The 16,366-nt window shown below is 43.4% G+C and overlaps 1 protein-coding gene across 3 annotated transcripts in view; it reads right to left on the bottom strand.

Moving 5' to 3' along the window:
- The window catches only part of plxnb2b (plexin b2b), a 110,492-nt gene that overhangs the window by 31,429 nt on the left and 62,697 nt on the right, over positions 1 to 16,366 (bottom strand). For all 3 annotated transcript variants that reach the window (XM_068722404.1, XM_068722403.1, XM_068722405.1), the window contains 5 exons: positions 4,373 to 5,499; positions 3,302 to 3,490; positions 3,051 to 3,176; positions 1,528 to 1,628; positions 200 to 326 (listed from right to left, as the gene is read on the bottom strand). In XM_068722404.1, coding sequence (XP_068578505.1) covers positions 200 to 326; positions 1,528 to 1,628; positions 3,051 to 3,176; positions 3,302 to 3,490; positions 4,373 to 5,497 — 1,668 coding nt within the window. In that variant the 5' untranslated portion in view covers positions 5,498 to 5,499. The remainder of the gene's footprint in view (positions 1 to 199; positions 327 to 1,527; positions 1,629 to 3,050; positions 3,177 to 3,301; positions 3,491 to 4,372; positions 5,500 to 16,366) is intronic.

Raw genomic sequence — 16,366 nt, 5'->3', positions numbered from 1 at the left:
AATAAGCCAGTTTTGAGTTGCCTGCGTGGATCGATAGTGAGGCAGGAAGACCTCGAGCCCAGGGTCTCTGATTCACACTGGAAACAGTTTATTTCTCAGGCTGTGCATGTTTGTGTGACGTGCATGTGAGAGCGATCCGCAGAGCGAGAGAGACAGCAGAGAACAAAGAGAGTGAGTGAGAGGAGAAGCGGCGCAGTACCTTCTCAGTCTTTCTACAAGAAAGGTTCGGGGGATAGAAGGAGACGATCTTGACACACTGCTGCCTGGGGCTCCACAGCCAGCCATTCTTCTCCTCCGCCCGTCGGCACTCAGACCTCCTAGTACACCTTCAGACGGAGGATGAACAACTCCCATCAGCCTCTGCTCCACAACCCCTCGACGCTTTTACAGTACAAGGTCTCAAAAAACAAAGCCTATGGACTCCAACAGATTTTCAATGTGCTTCTGTCAATAACAACCTCATGCTCAAATGACTTCAAGCTGTGTCCGTGCAGATTTTTAAGTTTAAGCTTTACATAGCTGGAAAAAAACACTAAATTGGTATCTGGATTTGCAGTGTGAAATATGTGAAGTAACAATGTACAGTATGATTTGATAATAGTATATTGCACAGGAGACGGGAAAAAATCAATACATAATCTTGAATAACAAAAAAACACTCTTTTGTCATAATCAACTGGGTATAACACAATTCAAAGTAAAATTCGCACTAGAAAGGGAATAAAAAGTAACAGACGGAGATGAAGTCAATAATTTGCAAACCAACAGGAGCATACAATATCATAAATTAATGTTCATTGAATAGTTTTCAAGAAGTAGAAGTGAAGAGAGAAAAGCAAACAAGTTAAGTAGGGTCGCTGCTAAGGGTGATTTTTTTTATCCATTTATCGAATCATTATCACTGAATCATCTTGTCGATGAAACATCTGAAAACAGAGAAAAATGACCGGCACAGTGTCCTAGAGCTCAAGTACTTCTCATCAAATGCCTTGCTTTATAGAAATACAAAGCTGGAATCATCGGATGCTTCATTTGAACAATAAGTGAAAAGATTATCAAAATAGTCGCTGATTCATTTCCGATCGACCGATCAATAAATCTGCTAAACGCTGCAGCTTTAAAGCTTAGCAAAGAGCGTGCATTGTTTCTGGATAAGAGTATCAACAACTTCCAGAGAGACACAACTGTTTTTCTGATATTTTTTCTCTTTCCTGCTCACATCTCTGCAAAATACATGATACATACCGCCCCTCCTACCCTCGAGACCCTGATAAATATAGGCCGATGAGAGTAAATTGCACAGACTGCCTTCGCTGCATGAGGCTGACAAACAGCTTTAATTCCTCACGGCTGCACGGACAACAGGAGATGGAATATAAACACAGAGGGGTACTAAAAGTGTCTGCAATAAAACACAGAACAAATACCCTGCTGTGTTTTACAGATGGAATTGCATGTGTGGGTGTTTGTGTCGGTCCGTTGCTGTGTGCATGCATTTTTAAGTGTGCGTGTGATCCTCATCCTCACCTGCCCTCCAGGACACACCAGCCACAGTAAGGGTCCCTCAGTTCCACACATGATTGGCAGTCCTTCTTTTGGAGGCACGTCTGCACTGGCACCTTGGTGATCTGGAAGCATAGCAACATGAAACATGATCAAACAATGCACCTTAGGGGAGACACTGCTCGAAATATGGGGCATTTAAAATACGGCTCAAAACGATCCTTAGTTTGTTGCAGGTGTGCAGAGTGGAAGTGAAACACGTCCTGTCAAAGCACCGAGACTTCCTGTCTGCTCCCCATGTTCAATTACTGAAACAATTGCCTCTCCCTACATGCCAAATGTGTATTATACCCAGTGGTGGAAAGCATCTAAGTTCATTTACTTTACATGTGTCTGATAGGATAGCAGATAGGCCAGGTGTGCAGGCAGGGGTTGAACTTTAATATAATATAATATAGCCTCGTTCCAGAGCTCTGAATCACATCTCCCCGAGTTGTTTAGCGATTGAAACAGACTGAAAGAGGGAAAATGAAATTGCTACTCAGTCTTATTATCAGGTTACAGGTTATAGTGCAATCATCTGATAAAATATGAGACGGTGTTATAGATTAAAGTACCCAACAGTATTAGGTTTGTAGACTTGGCTCCACATCAACCACCTACAACATTAAACTGCTGCTTACACATTAGTGCGTCTGTAATTAAATTCCAGTATTGTAACATATATAACAATATCACATTCTTTTTGAGTACTCTTACTTTTGATTCCTAAGGACATTTGCTGATAATACTTTAAATTTTACATTTTGGTATTTCTACTTCTTGCTCCACTGATTTTACCCCGGTGCCCCCAAAGCCCAGACGTAGACCATACACATAGAATAGTTGGCGACCCATTTTAGCACTTCTTATTTAAATTTGTTTTCATCTGTCCAAGAGAACAACGCCATCCGCGATCAATTGACTAGTCGGCAATCTCCCCTCGCTGTATCTCTCCCTTATCCGTTTGTTCTTCTATCGCAAGAAGGGTCTACTGTCACTCGCACATGCTCTGCAGTAGAATCTAATTATGTGGGAAACACTGCACCCTGTACTATATATATATATATATATATATATATATATATATATATATATATATATATATATATATATATATATATATATATATATATATATATATATATATAGTCAAAAACATATTGGTCATATCATGAGTATATATATATACATTTATTATTTAATTATTTTTGTAAATTTATTTTTAGAAATTATTTATTTACCTATTTATTTATTCAAGAAAATATATTACTTCTTTTCAGTTAAAGCCAGATAGACAGTGTGTGTACAATACAATACATAATCAATACAGCTGTCGTACTGGTGTTTAACTCTTTACACATCTAACTGCGGCTCAAAGCATCTCTTTTTAGGCTTCAAGTCTACTTTCTTCAGTTTTACATGACTACATTGATTGTGTCTTGGGGCCTCAACCCTCTTAAATTGCCGGGTAACCCCGTGTTACTAAAGGGCCCTGACATACACACCTTTTTCTCTGTGGTAATGTAGAGGTGGCTTTGACTGCGATCAAAGAAAAGGTTCTTGTTGACCTTCTCTCCCATGGTGTCACCAGGAGTCTTACTGTACATGAATCCCTTCTCGGTCAGGTGTACCTGGATAGGAAACAAAAGGTAACACTATCAGACATGAAGTCCCTTATCCTGCTTCCCTCAGGTAAGACTAAATGTTTAAAAGGGAGGAAAAACAATAGACTGAGCAGAGAAGAGCACAACTCCACCTTGAAGACCTCCCCCTGGGTGTTCCCCAAGAAGGCGATGGTGTGATCATTCTCCACAGCAACAGCCACAGCGGACAGCAAACCCGACTTGGTCCAAACCGCTTCTGCCTTTAAGGCAAATCCCGGTTTGCTGGCCAGAGGGGAAGGCAGATAGTCTCCGCCACACTTGACTTCTTCCAATGTATCTTTCTATAACAGAAACGGAAAAACACAAAGGATGACGAGACATTGTGAACGCTTTAATCCAAAGAATATGAGAGGAAATCACCTGCGTTGTAGGTGCATTTTCAATACGTTTTGTTTAAGAATTAATTTCAATCAAAATACGAATACAAAATATTTTTAAAAGTTCGTTTTATTAGGTGATTCTTCTCATTTGGAAGTGTGTGGTAACAGTCTCACAGCAGCTTTTGTTAACACTCATCTAGCAAAAAAGAAAAGATTCATATATGCAAATATGTGTTCTGTGTTGCACTACAAGAGACTTCATTGATGGGATATCCCCACATGATGGACAGTGCCCTGCTTCATTTAAGGTTGAATGTAAACACTTTTGATGTTGCAGCCATTTCTGTTAGAGACACACCTATTAGAGACATGAATCTGTTCTGGTCATATAGACTAAAAGCTTGAATTAAAATGAGGGTTTTAGACCGTATTAGATATTACAATGTCATTTTTAATAGAAACTACATTTGCTTTGTATTTACATTGTCATCTTTAGTAGGTTTGTAAAAAATCAGAAAATCGAAGTTTTGATGTAAACTATGAAAGATGGTGGTGATTTGCGCACAGCTACTATATGGTAATATTCTGGATGAGTTGAGGGAATTGAGAAAAGAGACATGGAAGGAGGGAAGATGTGTGAGACAGAACGAGAGCTTTAAAGAGAACAATAAAAAAAAAAGATCTGCAGAACAAAGTAAACACTGAGACATTAAAGTAAACAGTGACACATCCATGCATTATTAATAACACTAAGGGGATTCTTCAAAACCTATCCCAGTCACATCTGTTATTCCAAACTCCTTCTTTAAAACTTTAATCAGCTGACACAAAGGAAGCACTTACCGAAATTGTTGATGTGCAGTCAGTTTTAGACGAGTAGGGGATTCCCACAGCGGGTAACCCGGAAATTTTCCCCGAGTCGCTGTAGCAGGCGCTGATGATGTCCACCAGACGCTCATTGATGGAGTTGAGTGGGTACATGCAGAGAGCCGAGTCGTTGATGTCGTCATCGGGACTCGCCACCATGAACAGAACTTTGCTCCATGAGACGACCTTCCCATACATACCTAATTCAGTCATGTGCCGTGCAAGCTCTTTTCCTGGTGAAGCCACATACGCAGCTTGAACTTTGTTGTATCTGTTATTTTGGCCGCAGTTTAACTGGAGCTCTGTGTGGGAGTAGTAATGGTAGTCGGTTTCGCAAAGACGAGACACAAAGGTGAGGTTTTTATTATCCGAACCATCAAGTGTCCGCGAAAAGAGGAAGTAAACAAAACCATCCTCTTTGAAGGCATGGCGGAAGTCATGCAGGTACTTGGCAACAAATGGCGTCGTCTGCACCGTAGATGCCTCAATGATGCTCTCGAACACGACCCATTCACGGAGGTCCTGAAGGATTCGTGTGCTGATGAGTTTTGCAGTGTCCATGCTTCCGAAGCCCTTCCCAACAAGAAACACACTGAAGGTGTGACCATCTTTAGTAGAGTAGTTGGACATGACGCCCACCACGTTCACGTTATCCTCTATGCTAGTCACGTAAGTCCTCTCTCCTTTAATGTCACTGTAATACAGCTGCTGTTCCACGTTGGTCAGGTTGAGGAGGGAGCAGATGCCTCGGTAGCGGCTGCCACAGACGATGAGTGAACCGTTGGTGGGATGGACCAGCAGAAGCTTGTTGAGGTTGGGCATGGGCTTCGTGTCCTGGCAGGCAGAGGCCGGAGGCGTACAGGTCCGGGCGTCATTTTTGGGGCCCGTCTCGGCACGAGCCTGCCGCCGGAGGTACGGCCCCAGCTGGTAGATGGCGTTGACCGCCCCCAGGTAGATTCGACCGGTCTGGGGGTCCTGGACCACATTGTTGATGGCGGTCTCGGAGGTGAAGTCCAGGATGGGGATGGTGCTGCTCTCCTCCTGGGCTTGTGAGACTGGCTGGCAGAAGAGAAAGAGGAGGAGGGAGACCCAGCTTGCCATCTCTAGAGAGAAAAGAAAGAGAGACGTGGTCCATTATTAATGCAGTTAAATGCACTCGTAAATGTACATTAACCATCGAAAACTGCAATGCAGAGTAGGCGTGTGGTTAACATACAACACTTAACACACACACACTCAGACATGCAAAGTAATGGTCATGTGGACCAGTCAGATGTCCCACTCACGAGGGTTTAAAGGAATAGTTTTGGTAAATACGGTTATTCATTTTCTTGCAGAGTTATGTGAGAAATTGGAGTCAGAAGACCTAAACTTAGATTTTTGTACAGAAAAACAAATAAAACAGTTTGATTGGTGAGCTTTAGAGGGGAATGGACAGAGACAGACTTCCTGTTTCCCACTGTTTTCAGTCTTTCTGCTAAGCTAAGCTAACTATCCCCTTGCTCCAGCTTCTTCTATATCATACAGATATGAGAGTGATCTTCTCATCTGACTCTAAGTAAGAAAATAAACAAGTGTATTTCCCAAAATGTTGAAGTATTCTTTTAAAAGGGTTGGTTTGCTGAAGTTCCAACCATTTGTTTTCTCAATGACCTTTTATTACATCTATCCATGCAGATAATTTGATTGTATTTGGCAAGGATTTGAGATATCCGTCCTGAAATTTCTGAAGCTGCTCCAAAACACTGTGAACTGCTTACTTTGGAACAATGTCTTTGGCAAAAAGTAGTTCCCATGAAAACTGTTCACAGCTCACTGAGTAACTGGCATTTGAGTTGTCGCTGTTGAGTTATTTCAATGATTATAATGATTATCATACATTTTTATTTTATTTTGTTCTTTAAGCACCACAAATAAAATTCTCATTTATGACGCTAAAATCTCAGAGACAAATTTCCTTTAACTTGTCGAAATAAAAACAAAACTATTTACATGTAATTTGGATTTTTATGAACCTTCAAGAGTCTGTGCTTCTGTATGCTCCAGCTAACAGTGTGCAGCTTTTTCTGTGTGACTCAACCTACTGCTCCAGTTCTGAAGGTGTGTTAATTTGGATTTAATTGACTTAGTATCAGAAATGATCGCTGGTGAAGAAACACAACTGTTCTGCGTGAGGGTAAAGCAAGATTAAAGCAGAGAGCTATCGCAAACCATAACACAATAAAAGCCTATTTAAAAACCTTGGATCTGTTCCAACTTCATTTGCACTTCCTTTTTTCTTTTTTTCATCAACAACACCTCTAAGCACTATGTGCACAGGAAGTACACTGTTTTGTCTCAGGAAACACGATCACACAATATCCCTGTAAAATACAGACAGCATCATGTACCAGCTAACAGCAGGTGCCTGTGGAGTCCTTCTCTCACTGCTGTTTGCCCAGGCTGTGGTAAATATGGAGCTGCAGGTGGCTTTGACGCAGCTATTGCCCACACAGCAAATGTGTGTTTGCATGTGCTTTCCAGCTCGAATGGTATCCTCCTTCTTATTACACCCTGCCAGTCAAGTCCAAAGGACACATTTGTAAAACTGAAAGCCCACACTTCAAAGAGGTCGAGCGCCAAAGTTGTGTTTCATTATGTCAACCTGCCTTCCCATCAACGGACTAAGTGGGGAGACCACTGATTAGACCTTTACCCAGAGGGGAACCTGTTAATTTCACTGGCAACTCTCATCAGCTTTTAAGTGCCGACTACTCGATTTGATGATTTTATATTTCTTCCTATTTACTACCATAGTCCTTCTTCCCGCTCCCCCCCCCCCCCCCCCCCCCCCACAACCAATTTAACTGCTTAAATGTAATGTGCCCTTTTCAATTCATTGCCTTAAATATTTCAATTAAAATTGAAATGGTGCAATAAAATCTGTGCTCATTCAGGACACAAATGTGTGTTCGATTTTACAGCTTCAATCACGAGGAAGTGCTGGTTAGGGTCTTGTCAAGGTTTTACTAAGAGGAGCAGACGACACTACAGGGGTGGACAAAATACGAGGAATACCACGTGAACAACAGTTTAAGCTCTGAGGCAACAAACTTCAATTACAAAGACGGATCCGCTGGCTAAGTTGAATGACAATTAAAAACATGTGTCAGCTTTAAGAGGCTCCACAATAACTCACTTTTATGTTTGAGCTTTCAGAGAAGCGTCACAAAAACTGCATAAACTGCAAAACGTTCTCGCAGCCGGAAAATGTTGACAACATAAACAAATGCAGTGAAGCTGGGTGGTGGGAAATTGCAAAATGTTCACAGAAAGTCAGAAGAAATTGCCTTTAAAATGATCATAGACTTAAATGAACAACTCTGTGAGGAGGCGATTTCTGAGTAATAAAGTTTTCTCTGTAAAAGTGAGCCTAACAAAGCTTTACTTAGGGCGTATTTAGGGCAGGGCGGCATTTTGGCAATAACATGTGAGACGTTGGCGCTAGAGTCAGCGCTTGAATGCACCGCTTGTGATAACTGACATGTGTAATTTCTGGGCTCGGTACTTCAAATGTGTTCTGAGGGTGTGAAATTTGAGGTGTCAGTAACCCTAACCCACATTTATTGCCTTCCACAATTATACTTTTAAATTTTTTTTAATTATTGTCTTTTTTTTCTAGCTCTCTCTGTTGTCTCGTTTTAATTTCCATGGATCTCATTTTGACAGCCTGTTGAAGGTTAAACAGTTTTGACTAGACAGGTTCAGGTAGTCTGACATGCCACATGACCTTTAATGAGCATTTGTTTCTTCTTTTTGTGGAAACACCTGGCAGGAAAATCTAGTGTTTTGTAACTTCTTCAGCAGCTCCTGTACATATAAATTAAACCTATTGTAGTTCTGTGCATCTACAAAATGTCTGTAATTAAACAACAGCTGTTTTCATAATTCTACAGAGTTTTTTTTCTGTTTGTACACAACAAGGCAGACCATACTGTCTAAATATTGGCTGTGATTGTAAATAAAGACGGTAATTGAAGCGTGACTGCCTGTCTGAATGCACCTCCATTGTGCACCATCTGCCAAAAGCTGTAATATCCATATTTCTATCAATTTTACTCGGCCATGATACAGACCGCACAGAGAGTCCACAAATAGTGAATTTTGTCAATGGCTTCTGTGAGAGAAAAAAAAAAATGACTTGATTCCTTTGACTTCCAATCAAACATGCTCTGACAAAGCAACTTTCTCAGTCTGTAATGCACAATGCAAGGACAATGTCTCGGGGCGCTCATTTAGGTTTCAGAAAACTCCAGTTCCACTTACATCCATGACTTCAAAGAGTCCTTTTCCTACTCATGCAAATCCTATAGCGAGCCCTCGATCAAAAAAAAAAAAAAAATCCCTCAGATGCTTCATTGTGGGTCAGTGCGAACGAAATTCTTAACATATTTCAAAGGAGCCTGTTCTCTCCGAGGATGTCTCCTCCTGTCGCTCTATCACTTTTCATCCTTTTTTCATGGGCTTAATCCTGAACGCTGGAATTAAAGAGGCTTCAAAGAGCTGAGGAGAGGCAGACGTCTGGTGGGGGTGACACAGGTGGAATGATGCCCATTTCTCCACAGACCAGCCCACCTCTCTTTTCTCAACATGTCTCTAAGCTGCTGTGAGAGAACATGGCAAGTGGGCATACCATCCAACACGTGGCCATTCTGAATAAATAAAAAGCTGCTAAATTTAGAGGCTGCGTGCTGCATCAGCCTGCAGCTAATGAAGCCTCCAATGGCTTGGGATAAATAATAATGAAACACATCTTGTGCTAATGAAGCTGGCACATCTGAAAAATGTGATCCTGTACAAGACACAATTGATCAATTAAATCCGTCCGACTTTTAGAAATCTCAACTAATTCCTCTGCACATTTTTCACTTTGGAGGTACAGGAAGAGAACAAACGTTTACACTGAATCATTAAACTGAACCGATTATGCTGAATCCTCATCGTCTCTGACCAAATCAGTAGTTGTAGAGATGGAGCTCTCCTCACTGGTGACTATAAGCGTCGATACAGAATGTACGTTAATTCCTCATTAAAAGCTCTTTAAAAGGCCGTTAAAAGACAGTTGGTGGACTGTGTAAACACCAATGACAACAATAAGTCCAGCAGCCAGTTTCACAAAGATAGACTACGTTCAATCTGTGACAAAGTCTAATAAGTTGTATTTTTAGAGATATATCTGTAATAGTTTGACAACAAACAAGAAAAACTGTACAAGCAGTGTTTATTTTGGCCTACATCTGTGGGCTATTGAACTGAACCCGCTGAAGAACGTTATAAATAGAGACGCGATTGTTTAGCGAATTAATTTGAGAGACACGATTGGATTCGGCAACATGTTTGGTAATTTCCACCCACAGTTTATTTCTATTGTTGACGGGCAAATAGACGTTAGGAGAAAAAAACTGCAGAGGTTCTGCATGAGCAGGCATGAAAATAGCACCTGAAGGTGTGTCTCTTTGTTTGCTTGCTGGTCATTACACACACACACACACACACACACACACACACACACACTCCTTTTTATTTCATGACAACTTTAGAGCCATCTCTTTTAACCTCCCTCGATAAGTTAGGACACGTCTGGACAGGAAAAGAAGCTCTCAGCAGAGGAAAATGAAAGATAATTGAAAAAATGGCAGGTGTGCGCACACACACACACACACACACACACACACACACACACACACACACACACACACACACACACACACACACACACACACACACACACACACACACACACACACACACATATTCGTAGGCTTAGGGATACATGTGCAATGCACCGATACGTGCACCGCCGCAGCTTGAAGTGCTGACAAGGTAATCCCACTCCGACCACACAGAGACACTCTTCTCTTCAAACATCCACGCTGTGTTTCTTTGACACAGGGGCACTAAAGCCCAGCATGGCAGTCCACATGCCTCTCGGCCAATTCTCTCGCCACACAACCACCCCACCCCCGTTTTTCTAGGACAACACCCACCAGGAGGAAGTCTACGAGTGTGCCAGAGCAAAGGAGCAAGAGATCAGGGAGGAGAGAGGGGAAAACAAGAATGCTTGTGTGTGTGTGTACGTGTGTGTGTGCGTAATGATTAGATCACAAACACTTGCGCAACTGCTGACCTGGCAAGTCTTGAACCAGCAGGAGTACCCCACTCACTCATTAAAATAGATACGGAAAGGAACTTGATATAATAAATAATAAACAGACGCCCTACCCCGAAAAACATAATAGGATATCACCCCATACTGCGATCACTCATATTCAGCACTTTCTTTATCGGAGAGCTGGCTTTGACAGATGTCAGGGTCTGACATTGATGTGTGTGTGTGTGTGTGTGTGTGTGTGTGTGTGTGTGGGGGGGGGGGGGTCGTCTTCACATTGAAGCCGCTTTCAGTGTTACACGCTGATAAAAGTGAACCGCTATTAAATTACTTGCATGTCCCCAGAGGCCCTTGGGGCTGGGCGGAGAAGGGGGGGGGGGGGGGTAGAGAGAGCGAGGGGTTAATGCTCTAAAGTGAATCGCACCATGTGTCTCGCAGTGTGTAGGGTTCTGAAAAGGCCTGATAAAGTGTGGGCCAGGCAACATGACAACGTGGGTTAGGAGCCGTACAAGGAGCCGGAAATGAGGGGCGGATCTTCATCCTTTATTTTCACGCCGCCGTCCAGGGAAGGACAGGCGGGAACAAGCGGCATTGTTAAAGATGAAACATGAAGTGGGAGAGTGGAGAGAACCCTTTCTTTTCTCTGCATGTCTCCCATCTCTCCCAATTTTTTTTTTGACACGCAAACGCTCTTGTCCCTTCCTTACAGTGAAATTTTTCACGCGTTGCAATGGGAGTCTGTTGTGACGACGGCAATCCAATTTCCATATGAACAATTACCCTGCCGTCAGGGTTGGCAGTTCATTTATTTCAATTTGACTGACTGGGAGAACCACGCTCACCAAAGCAGCCGGCACAGCCATTGTATTCATGGCACCAGGCGGGGGATTGATGGGCCAGGTTCATTTCAGTGGGATCCAGCTGCTCTGGCCTAAATATGCTAACACCTTTAAAGTTGGCCCGTGACCCAAGGAGTGTGTGAATCACACTTTGCTCTCCTAATAGACCGTGTGTGTGTGTCCCAATTCTCACACCTGTGTGCTTGTGTTCCTCCTGTGTGTCTACATGCCCTCTTGTGTACGTTTGTCTGTCTGTCTTGATGTACGACCAAGAGACATGGGTGCGAGCGTAACCCGCACACACCCACTCCATCCTTTTAGGCACGGCACTTTTGCTCATTAGGACTGATAGGCTGCCTCTGTGCCTGTTTACCGCTCCGTCACAATTTTCAAGGCTCCTGCTATCTCCCCTCCGCCAGCTGGACACTTGAGCAAGGAGAGCACAAAAAAAACACACACAAGCTACACATTTAAATGTGCATGTGTGCAGGGACTTTTCATACCTTTCTCAGCAGCCGACCTCGATGTCTCTTGTAATCTCTCAATCTCTGTTAGTCTCTCAAACAAACACACAAACGCAACCTCTCCATGTCTGGGCAGCAGCAGCAGCTTGGGCTAATCTCCCGATGCTAACTGGCCTTTCCCGCCCCCCAGCTGGATGTTGCAGCTCTCCAGCGGGACCGAGTGACTGTTTGCTGTGTGGACACAGCTGGCGGATGTGGGGAACCTGATTAAACGGCCTGGCCGGGCAGAGAAGAGCTACTTTCAGGAGCCAACGGCTTCTCCGACATCGCCGCCACATCCAGACGGTTGCTAATACACACAAACAGTTGTAGGGGCAGGCAGGCATGCACAAGCTCACTAATCAACCCGACTCACTCGCAGATACATCTGAGAGCCAACACTGTTGCGGCATTTGAAAAGCGCTGCCCACATCCACAACTAGGGTGGCAAATAAAGGTTGTTTTCCAGATCAATTAATCTGCTCATTTTTTTTATGAATTGATTCTGTGAAATGTCAGAAAACCACAGAAAAAAAAGTTCAAACGAGGTCCTCAACTAGAGTCTAAACCCCAAATTACTCCATGTAATATCTATATAAAACTGCAAATCTTTACATTTAAGAAACTGGATCTGGCACAAGTTTGACATGTTTTGCTTGATACATGATTGATTATGGAAATTGTCACTGGGTAATTTTCTGTCTTTCAAGTAATCGCTTAGTCGACTTATCATTTCAGAAACTAATTTTCCTTGTGACACATCGCTTGACGGCTGCAGGGAATTTCTTTTTTCTCTCGCTCCTGTCAGAGATCAGACTCTCTTTAAAGAACAGGTAATGAGTCTGTGTCTTGCTCAAGGGCAAGGGCACAGGTTTGCTCACACACGCAGACTTAAATCCCGGCTTCCTCTGGTTGGAGGGCAGCTGCTCTAATCCGTACAGCACCCTGAGGTGATCCTCTGCGCCCAAAAGTCACGCTCACCCTCTACTTACATACACCGTTGCAACACACATGCAACTACAATTAAGAAGTCAGGCAGGCAGACTGACTGCTGGGAAGGAATCCATTACACACCTTATTGGTTATAATGATTTCACTTTTCTAGCATAAACGCCAATGAGCCATGAAGGTATCTTGTAATGTGGTTTAGTCTCAGTGCCCGGCTTCAGTTTGGTTTCAAGGGGAATACAGATCTTATGGTGACTGATTGCTCCTCTTAGAAAATTCACATGAAAACTCTGTAGCGGAGGACAAGGAGAACCAATGTGTGTTTATAGGAGCTTCGGTCTTAAAGGACTAGTTTTGGGAAACATGCCTATTTGCTTTCTGTCCAAGAGTGAGATGAGAAGATTGATATCAATCCCATGTTTGTGTGGTAGGTGCAGAGGTGGAGCTGGGACGTGTTTAGCCTAGCTTAAAATAAACACTGAAAGCAGGGAGAGGCAGAGAGCCTGGATCTCTCCAATGTGAAAATATACAGCTTCCAACACCTCCAAAGCTCAGTAATCAACACTTTGCATCTCACTAGCTTAATCACTGAAACAAAACTGACAAATTATCCGGTTTACATTTTGTCTATCCATCTGTCATGTAGTTCTCTGCAGCGTTTTTGGCTACAATGTGATTTGCCAGACACAGCTGGTGAGCATAGGTGTGGTGTGTGTACATGCCACCATACCTGGTAACCTCACTGTGACCACGGAATGAGTTAGTGGTTACTGTATACATGCAGCAGGTTAGTAATCAGTTGTCTTTCCTATAAGACATTATGTAGTCTTCTGGCGGATACTTTGATTTAGTTTCAGTTTTAGTCTTACATTGGATGGAATTACTTTAAGTATAAGAAAATATCACTTGTAATTATTACGCGTAATTATCTGCCCCTTCATCCTCCGGCTCTGCTGTTACTCGTCTGAAGTTTTTCTCCTGCACATGCATACTAGTGAGAAGCAGAGTAGAACCTTGGTTACAAGAAATTGATGTTCGCCAGGAGATACTTATCTAGCAGTGGATATCAATACTCGACCCCGATTACATGACGTCAAAGACATCCACAGTCACTGCACTCATCTGTCGTTCGCCAAGAAACAATTACAGCAATAACTAAACCACCAGTTCGATTTTTTACATAACGTCATTTTTTTTTACACAACTTTTTGTGTGCGAATTAAACAATAAGATGACCTTTACAGTTGTTGTTAGGCGTATTTTTTTTTTTCCACTTGGACAGGTCCACTCATCTCACTCTTGGACAGAAAACAAATATTGTTGAGCTGTTCCTTTAAAACACAGGTAGCGTGTATGAATAGAGCACAAGCTGTGAGAGATGAAATCTCTCTGGTTCTGTCCGGACGTGTGAGAGCTGAATGAGCAAGAGAGGTAACCTCAGGAAAGAAGGCAGGAGGGATGAAGAGATGATCGGGAGACAGAAAGACAGGACCAGAGGGAGGACAATCACACACGTTACCAGCTGAGTCTCCATAGTTCCTTTGTGTGCAGGCTGGCAGGTGCCTGTCACTTGTCAAGATGAGTCAGAGTGTGGATAGCGACTGAGCACTGTAATGGTGGCGGCATAAGTGTTGGCTGAGGTCCAGAAAGATTCCAGCTTTTGGTAATGACTAACAGCTATCAGGTAATAGCCCAAAGATTAGCCAGCTCTCCTCGGCATATGGAGAAAAGGTCACGTTTAGAGCTTAAAAGGTAATGGCTAAATTAGCTGCAAAAAATACCTCATAAAATTAAATAGCTTCCAGCGAGAAGAAGTGCTTTCTGCTGGCCGTGCAAAAGGAAATAGACTTGGCTACTTTTTAATTAGTCGGACGCCGAAAACGAATCACAGGAAGGGTAGAGTCTGATAAAACCTGTGTATGCCTCGACACAAGAACCTCAGCTCATAACACAAGAGCACCTTCTCACTTCCTCCTCTCACAATAATTAATGAAAATCCACATTTGCTTGTACCTCCAACACTTCTCCTTAGTGCCATACACTTCTAACAAATGTTCTTGATGCTATTGAAACCACTCCACAACACTCATCCCTCCATCCGCCGACCCTGCAATCTTCATCCATCATCTATCAGTGTTTCAGCAGCCAGAGGGGAGAGCTGCTGCTAAGCAGGGCCTGACTAATGGCTAAACAAACACCATTATCAGGCCTCGGTGGCCGAACGCTGAGCTACAGGAGCCGCAGAGCAGCTGAGGCTCTTTAATACTTAATCCCCGCTGCCCTGCTCTGCTAGCGGCGGCTCAAAACTAAACTAGGATGGGCGGCGCTGAAGGTCAACTAATGAGGGAATAAGCACAGCAACATCAGAGAGGAGGAGGTTTGAGGTAAAGAGGATCGTCATGCATACATGCACACACAAGCACAATCACTTGAATCAAAAGCTGAGTGGAGAATAGACTGTATTACGAAGGGCTAGACAGAAGCGTGGCCCACTCGTCTTGGCCAATTCCCTCTCTTAAAAAGAAAGGCTCAGGGAGAAGTTAATGAGCCCGTTACAGCCCCACAGTTCCCCTGATAAAGCCGCTGATTACGCCACATGTTCGGGCAAGAGGACTGTGTGAATGTGTTTGCACACACACATTTTGTATGTGTGTGTGTCACCTGACCCAAAGCGGTCATCTGCTATTCGTACGTTCACAAGTCAGGGATGCACATTTTCCGATAATCACACTTTCACACACCAATCATCTCTCGAGGCGCAGTCGATGCCTCTCACACTCACTCGCTCGCCTACATTCACCGACTAAGTCACACCAGTGATCACATTTATCAGGCACGCACACACATATGTACAAACACACACACACACACACACACACTCAATCAAGTGTGACTGAGTGAGCAAGCCACTCAATGAGAGTGGGTGATTAGGCCCTCGGAGAGTAGGCCTGACCTTTCCCTCCACATCAAGTCCTCCCTGCGCATGTGTGTTTTTATGAGTCAGTGTCTGTAAGCTCTCGGGCCCGCACCACTTCACATCAAATGTCACTGACTTAAATGAGACGGCCAGACAGACAGAGTGACGGAGGAGGGGAAAAGAGGGGAAGGAGGAGACAGAAGGAGGGATATATGGGATGAGAGAAAAGGAAGAGCTGTGAGAAAGAGAGAGGAATATTTTTACAGAAGGCCCCAAGAAAAAGGCCAAAGAAGATACTACGAGGAACTTTCACTTGGTGTTGATTTTGGCTGTCCCCGTGGACCAAAAGGGTAGTTTTTCTGAGCACCAGACTCCCTTTAGAAAACATCTCATTTTACTGCAGCAGGGTCAGTTCTCCCATGTCTTCCTTCCCTCCAGCGGGCCCAATAATACAGCCGGAACCTCAGACTACAGGTCGAAGGCTGCAGCGATGCGGGATCTGGGTCTATCCGCGGCGAGCTGGTCGCTGCTGGAGGCTCTTGTTGAAGTCTGAGCTGAAGGAGTTTCTGGTGATCCTGCATGATTTCATCTGATTTTGCACGGAATCCTACCCGC

The sequence above is a fragment of the Cebidichthys violaceus genome, unplaced genomic scaffold (assembly GCF_023349555.1).
Source record: "Cebidichthys violaceus isolate CVI_PGR_0920_01 unplaced genomic scaffold, fCebVio1.0.p SCAF_3, whole genome shotgun sequence".
NCBI lineage: Eukaryota > Metazoa > Chordata > Actinopteri > Perciformes > Stichaeidae > Cebidichthys > Cebidichthys violaceus.
Note: the sequence above shows the minus strand (reverse complement) of the source record. Positions and strands in the feature narration are given on the sequence as shown.